Source organism: Lactuca serriola, chromosome 5 (genome assembly GCF_051521515.1).
Source record: "Lactuca serriola cultivar US96UC23 chromosome 5, Lser_US96UC23_V15, whole genome shotgun sequence".
In the NCBI taxonomy this organism is placed as follows: Eukaryota; Viridiplantae; Streptophyta; class Magnoliopsida; order Asterales; family Asteraceae; genus Lactuca; species Lactuca serriola.
Window position 1 is genome coordinate 316,225,695 of NC_136412.1, and position 8,426 is coordinate 316,234,120.

General features: G+C 36.3%; 1 protein-coding gene across 2 annotated transcripts in view; it reads right to left on the reverse strand.

The window, feature by feature from the left end:
* Positions 1-258: 258 nt before the first annotated feature.
* The window catches only part of LOC145055013 (protein NRT1/ PTR FAMILY 3.1-like), an 11,714-nt gene continuing 3,546 nt past the window's right edge, over positions 259-8,426 (reverse strand). Inside the window, exons 2-4 of one of the 2 annotated variants that reach the window (XM_079003291.1) lie at positions 6,998-7,215; positions 1,454-2,019; positions 259-1,360 (exon numbers count right to left, since the gene is read on the reverse strand). In XM_079003291.1, the coding sequence (XP_078859417.1) occupies positions 397-1,360; positions 1,454-2,019; positions 6,998-7,215 (1,748 nt within the window). In that variant the 3' untranslated portion in view covers positions 259-396. The remainder of the gene's footprint in view (positions 1,361-1,453; positions 2,020-6,997; positions 7,216-8,426) is intronic. The other variant, XM_079003292.1, reaches the window with a different exon arrangement.

Consider the following 8,426-nt stretch of genomic DNA (forward strand, 5'->3'; position numbering starts at 1 on the left):
AAATTAAAAACAAAATCGCTACTTTTATTATGGGTAAATTAACGTTCAAACGTATCCAATGTATTTGATTTCGAAGACCCGGGTTGAAACATGGATGGAGCTTGTAAAAAATTACATATTAAGCCTAAAATTATAAAATTTGACTTTGACGATTTCTTCTTCTCTTCAATTTTATATATATTTTATTTTCGCCCCCAATTCATAGTTCCAGTTGCAAATTAAGATTGCACTTAACACTCAAAAAATGAAAAAGAGAACTTTACAGGATGAACATTTATAATTAATTATGAATACGAGTACGTACATTATAGGAATTATGAATCCAGTTTTATTACATTGCCATGCGGTTAGTAACTACCTAACCATATTGTCCAGGATTGATCCCTATATAACTAACTATAAGCTTCTCTTCTCCTTGTAATCTTGATGCCCGTTTTCTTCACTATCTCGATTCCGGCCATCCAATAACGACTTTGAAGAGACCGATTTGTCTTCAGCCAACTCCAAATCGCCTTCCCCTTGTCCATCTTTAATCAATTCCAGCGGTTTATTTGTATAGTAATAAGCACAAGTCACGTAATACATTAAGTTCACAACTTGTATTCCACTCATCAACCAATAGTAATAATCCAACTTCCCCTTGTTCAGATTCCGATCTGGTAGCCAGTTGTGTTCCTTTCCGGTGTACTCATGAATCAACGATACCACCAACGTCCCAATGTAGCTCCCTATGGCTACTGCAATCCAATTCAGCGCCATGCAAGTACTTCTCATGCTTTCCGGTGATTGATCGTAAAGAAACTCCAAATGCCCAACTGACATGAACGCCTCCGCTACACCATGCAAGCAAAACTGAGGAACGAGCCAGAAAACAGATATAGGAATCACGACGTTTGGTTTGTCAAGTAGGTTATGATCAGATGCTACTTGTTTGCGCTTTATTTCAACCATTGCCGAGACTAATGTTGCTAATATGTTTATAGCAAAACCGATACCCATTCTTTGCAAGCATGTGATGCCGACAGGGTTTTTGGTGAAGCGTCGTGCAAATGGGACGAAGAAACGCTTGTAGGTCGAGAGACAGATGAGCATGGTGAGGACACCGAAGATCGATAGACTTGCAGGTGGAATTTCGAAAGAAGGGGACATATGGCGATCCATGGTTCCTGCTTGTATGATGATGAAGCTATGTTGATGGGATTGCGACGTGACATGGAGAATCGCCGCCGCCCATATGGGTATCATTCGTATGACGGATTTTATCTCCTCCACCCTATGGACTGTCGCTAGCCTCCACAAGTTCGGACATGAAGGATCTTTTATGTCATCTTGTGTTACAATCGCAGCTCGATCAAACCACCTGTGATATGACAATATTGATGACAAAACTTAATTATGAGTTATGAACTTTATCACTTTTTGCTTTAATGTCAAAGTAGAGGTAATCAATTACTTTAACGTATTAGTATGAAGAAGTCTTCCATCCGCTGAAATACCAGCATCTAACTTCCTATTTTCGTAAAGAGGTGTCACGTTTTCTTGTACAACCAGTTTCCTTTTTTTAACAGCAGCAACCACCACCTGAGCGACTCGAACCAATGGGCTACCTTCGGGTTTCACCCTTCTATAAAGATGAGCTGCGACCACGAACGCGAGGAACGACAAAACCATTGCGATGGTTGGGATACCGAGACCCAATCCCCAACCGACACGATCTTGGACATAAACGACAACTGTTAGAGCTGTGAGTGTTGCGAGTCCCATGCAAAAGTAGTACCAATTGAAGAAGTTGCGTCCGACGCTGCTGGGGTTTGATTTGCCGGTGGACATGTCAAATTGATCAGCGGCGAAGGTCACAACGTTAGGGCGGATGGCGCCGGAGCCGAGGGAGGTGAGGAAGAGGCAAAGGTAGAGGATCCATAGCTGAGAGGAAGAAGCTTCTATGCAGTTCTCTTTGGTTGGACATGGCGGTGGCCGTAGCTGTGGTAGTATTGATGATGTGGTGATGCAGACCATCCCCTGTTGATCAAACGAGTCATATGAGGTTTGACTAAAATATTATCTTAAAAATTATGCAAACCATTTTTCGATATGAATTAATCATATAAATTTGAAATTTTCAACAAATTGGTGTTAGAAACAAGTGTTTCGGGTCATTTTCTCATATATATCTATTTATAAAACAAATAACAATCTATAAAGACAACATGGTAATTTGGTTATTACTTATTTATCATTTTGACATTCCAATTTTTTATATAATCCAAATGTAGGATGATATTTTAATTTCAAATTATTTTGAAAGATGCGTTGACAGTTTTTGAGTTATCTATGGGCCTACGGAATTGGGCTAAACCTAGTAGTGGGGTGACCCAACCCAATCTTCACGTAGTTGATATTTTAGATCTTGAGTTATTATTATGAGTATGAGTATGTGGCCAAAAAATCCCACCTCGGACTGGGACTTGGGAGTGATTACACGTGGGGCAGCAAAATGTTGTGGGGGATATAGGCCTATGTCGATGGGACTTGGGAGTGATTACAAAGTATTTTAACTGGTGGATTCGTGTCATATAGAAAGAGGGTTTGATTCTTCGGTCGATGGGTTGTTCTAATCAAAATTGTAGTTAGCTTAGGAATAGGGCCAAACGCAGGATTTCAGAGTAAAGGTTATACGGGAAAGTTAGGGGTCGCATAATAGTAGAAAAAATTTAAAAATTTCGAAAATTTTTACACTGCGGCCGGAAAAGTCTAGGGTTACCAGTGCCGTTGGTGGCCCCTAAATATTTATTGGATTAAACCTAACCGTAATAAGATGATAAATTGAAATTCATTAAATTTGAAGATTAATGGTTATTTGTTCTGGTGGACCTAGAACAAAATATCAAGGTAGCAGTTATGATTTTAAGGATAGCAAACTAGAAAAATTATATTATGTTAGAAATTTTTCTTAAAAAAAAATATGTCAAAATTTTTGAAGGGTAACATATGTTATCTCGGCCATACATATAGGTCCGCCGATGGTCCTTTGACCCACTTAAATTTATAAATATTGAGAATCTTATACTCAAAAATTAACGACATTTCTTAGAAAATTTGAAGGATCTACCTTATATTATTATACAAAAAAAAAAGAGTTATAGACTATAGAGACAGTACAATACATAACATACAAAAATGAGTCTCACACCAACTCTAAAAAGAAAATAATGAAAGGTTTTCCATTATAAATAGTTGTTGTCGTTTATATATTTTCACCCCTTGAAACTTGTCGAGGTATGGTTCATACCGGTTTTACTCTAAGTTTAAGTTGATTTTAGTAAAAGAAAATAAGGAATGATTGGTCTAGACTTGGTCCTCTCACCACAAGTTTTTATATACGTTGAAGCGGTAATTTTTCTAGCTGAACATGTTTTTTCTTGAACTGGTTTGGCTGAACCTAGTTAGGGAACCGCATTGTATTATATTCTAGAATCATTATTCATTATCGTACTATTCAAGGAGAAAAGCAATTTTTTTCATTTTTTTTAAATATATTCTATTAAACTATAGAGTTTTTTTTTTTTTTTTTTTTTTTGAAAGAGCTATTAAACTATAGAGTTTAGTGTATTAAAGAAGTGAAATTGTAATTTTGAGCTATTAAACTATAGAGTTTAGTGTATTAAAGAAGTGAAATTGTAATTTTATATAAAAGTTGAATGTTGATATGAAAATATGTTAACCAATATAGAGTTTAATAGGTAGTAGATGTCTTAACAAGTCATATTAATAAGTAAAGATTATTAGTTATTCATACTTGGATTCACAAATATGTTGTGTGATAGCCACATCTTGCACAATCATTTAATCATACAGGAAAGTAATGATATTGAAGTTGGAGCTGATTTGTACACATGTTTTTTTTGCCATATACAACAATGATATATATATATATATATATATATATATATATATATATTGTTATGTGTAATATTTAGTTGTTTACATTCTTTATTTCAGAGGAACTTGACGAATTGGATGCCCAAACTTGCCGACTAGAGGAGTTAATGGTCGCGTGATTTTTTGAGTCTACTCGACGAGTTGGAGGACCCCAACTCGATGAGTAGGTGTTGAGTGAGAAAACCTTGATTTTCAAGGTTTGTGTCCTATTTAAAGAACCTTAAGCCTTGATATCCGCCTCCTTTGTCATCTTAGAGCTTTGTGAGAAACCCTAGACTAGTTTCACTCGTTGTGAGAGAGAGAAAGGCTAATTTTAGTGTTCTGGTGCATTTTTGGGAGGAGATTTGGAGAGCAACACGGATTGGATCGAGGAGGGACTGTGGGATCCAGTGTTCTTCATTGATTAGCTTCTGTTGGAGGTAAAAATCTACCATCTTGACCATTTCTTTTGTTAGATCTCATTTTAGGGAGTTTTAGGGTTTCTCCCATCTATCTTTTGGTTATTTAGTCATTTGAGCATGTCATGAGATTGTAACCTCAGATCTGGACTGTAGGAGGTCTTATGAGCACACAGATCCGAGTTGTATTAAGGTAGAGGCAAGCTGTTATGCATCTAACCCTATATGGAGCTTATGTTGGCATTTCGAGCCCTAGATGTCATGCATGGATGTAAAGTTTGTAGCTTTACGTGGTATTTCAGCCTGCGTAGGCTAGATCTAGAGTTAGGGACCTTAATTCTGCTTAAAATCATCTACATGAGAAGTTAGTTATGGGGACTCGACGAGTGTACGAGCCAACTCGACGAGTTAACTATACGTGGTACGACTCAGTGAGTTGATGAGACAAGTCGGCGAGTTGAAATGGATTTTGCAGATATTCCAGAGAAAACGAAGGAACTCGACGAGTTGCATGGGTGCACTCGACGAGTTTAGTCAACATGGACTGTTGAATAGAGCGTTGACTTTCGTAGACTTTTAGGGTTTGGTCAACTATGGGCCTTAGAGACCATAGTGGGGTAAAATGGTCTTTTCACCCTTTGAGATTTAGTGGAGGAGTTAGTTTAGCATATCAAGTGGTTATTACAAGTTGCTTATTAGAAATAATTATATTAGGTAGTCAGAGTCTAGACTGTTCGTGAGGTGCTAGATCTACTCGCTTACTTTTGAGGTGAGTCTTCTCACTATACTTACCTGAGAGGTAATACCGAGTGACCAGAGGGTCTTAATTGCGTTATCGACCGGAGGGTCCTATGTGCTTATATTGAGTTATGTGATATTGTGCATATTGTCTTTGTGATATATGCTATGTTATTCTGTGTTTTACTGAGATCGGACCGGAGGGTCCAAACCGAGTTGTGAGACTGGAGAGTCTTCACAGAGACATAGGACTGGAGGGTCTAACCCGAGCTGTGAGACTGGAGGGTCCTCACCGAGACACATGACCGAAGGGTCCATACTGAGCCGTGAGACTGGAGGGTCTTCACCGAGACGCATGAGACCGGAGGGTCCATGCCGAGTTATAGCCATAAGAGGCTTATTATTTATGTATGTGGTATTTTGGGGAACTCACTAAGCTTCATTCTTTCTGTGTTGTGTATTATGTGTTTCAGATACTTCTCATAATTGCGGGAAGGCGCCGACTTGATTGTACACATCTGTCAAGACCATGATTAAGGATTCTGGGATACTATTATTTATTTTGTGAAATTGTGTTTAAAATTTGAGACGATTGTGATTTTTGAGAAATATGACATGAGTTTTTATGTGTTTTAAAAATGAAAAATTTTGTTTGAAAATTGACAGTGTTACAATATAGGAAAACATTTATGTAAGAATCAACTCACCTTGCAGTTAGGTATATTGGAGGTGAGTGTGTGTGCGATTTAATAAGGCCAAGAAAAAGATGTTAAAACAATAATTATGATGAATGGAACTCATAAAAAGTTTAACATTATATGTTTTTTCATTAAATATTAGAGGCTAGCTTTGGGTCATGGTCGAAGCAAATGTGTATTAGGCTGTAAAGAGTGGGAAGGGCAAGAGCTAGACACCAATGACATGGAAGACAATGTGGCATCGACAACACGACACTTGGTGCTCTACATACTGAGATTTGATGTCTTCCTCGGTAACATTTTGTCGTTTCTATTTCCTTGACATTGTGTTGGAGAAGGTGATGGATAATGCGGAATTTAACAGCCTTTGGTATGACTCCCTTAAGCCTTAAAGATCTACTTTTGTATAAGAAAGAGTGTTTTAAATAGATTCTTCGGACGGTGATGGCATAGACGACTTTGAGGTGGGTCGAACTATTTAACTTTACTTTTATCAGTGGAATAGGAAAATAAGGGTTATTTGCTCATGGGATGCAACTTTGTTTTATAAAGAACATATCGCTAATGACACTAATTTTGCGGCGGTACAAGGTTATATATATATATATATATATATATATATATATATATATATATATATATATATATTTATTGAGAACTCATATATCTATGAGAACTCGAACACCTTTTTTGCTATAGATTTTTTTCAAGAAAAAGAAAAAAGAAAAAGATTTATCCATCTCTACAATATGCATATATAGATATTTTGTTGAAATAAGTCCAAAAAACTATGTACACATGAAATGTGTAGATATGCATATCACTTGATACAAATATGCATACATGCGCGTGCGCGCACACACACACACACACACACACACACACACATATATATATATATATATATATATATATATATATATATATATATATATATATACTTTTTTTGGAAATTTGTTTAAACAAAAGTTCTTAAATGTGCATGTTTTATAGGTGCATACTTTTGCTTTTTTTTTTTTTTTTAAATAAATCTACAATAAAAAAAAGGTTTTTGTGTTCTCACGGATATATGAGTTCTCAAAAGATCCTAACTATATATATATATATATATATATATATATATATATATATATATATATGGGTGTGTGTGTGTATAGATAGATATACACATACATACATACATACATATATAGGGACAAAATCATAATGAGAAAAGATACATACCAATAAATAAACGAAGAGGCCAATAACAATCGTATAAAAGCGGCCCGCAAAAGAATCAGCAATTAGAGCACCGATAAGGGGCATGAAACTCGACGTCCCTCCAAAATTTGTTAATATGTTAGATGCCTTAACCATTGGAAGGTTCAACTGTTGGGTCAAGTATGTTATCAAGTTGGCATGGAACCCTGTTCCCGCAAATCTGTCACATACTTCATTAGCTGCCAATTTTAAACCAAAACCACATTAATTATGAATTTTATATGGTTGTTAGCTCGTCTCTACAAGATATAAATTATTACATAATGAATACTGTATAAAATAATAGCTTTACTATATTTCCCTAATGTTTTTCTATGAAATATGTTATACTTTAGAAGCAACAAAATATATTCATATCTACTAATGCTTGATTATAAGGCGAAATGTGTTGAGAATCTTTATAGAAACATTTTTTGTTATATGTGGAAATACATTATTTATTTTATAGAAGTATCCTTAATATGAGATAATGGACTCTGTTTCTCTTTCTTCTCTTTCTTTCTTTCTCTCTCTCTCTCTCTCTCTCTCTCTCTCTCTCTCTTTCTCTCCTTCCCTTCCCGTTTTTCTTCATCACCAGCCTAGAAGAGGCTGCCGACCATCGGAGTTTTCCCATACCACCCTTCGAGCTCACCACCATCGTGTAGCACCCTCCCTTAGTTATTGTTGTATTCCATCCGTTCCCATAGTCCCGTTGTTGGGTTAAATACCGAGGAAGAAACGAACTCGTCGGAAAAACGGGATCGTCGGTCTCGGCAACAAATCTTCCACACGAAACCTTTTCTACTTCCTATGTGTTTTTTCCCTTCTCGAATTGATGAAGACGATGACCACAACCCCTATTAGCTGTAACATGTGAATACAACCTTGTAAATATGATTGGATGAAGTCCAGATGAGTCCATTCAGGTGAATACTCAATTCATGATATCTATTTCCCATTCTTCTGTATGAAAAAATTAAAATTGTCAAAATGCCCTAATGTTCTAGGTAGAACAGATTACTATCATGTAACTCAATTTTGTATTGTTCCTTGTTTGTTGCCATTGCTGGTGTTGTCTAACCCTAGTTGTAACTGGCTAACAACTTCAAGTTGTCAAATTCATCGTCTTTACAATACAAATTTGTAGATGGTTCTGCATCTGGTTCTAAAATTGGCGGTGGTTGGGAACGAGTGGGTGAACAGTGGTGTATCGTGGACAAAACTTCGATCTTGTTAATGAAAGTGTACATCAGGTAATTAAGTTTTGTCATATAGATTGAAAATTGGGTGAACAATGGTGTATCGTGGTGCTTCAATCATGAAATTTCCCCTAACTGGAGATTACTTCAAGAGAATCGATGCAATTGAATTCACCATAAAACAAGATGACGGAACTTAATCCTAGAATTTA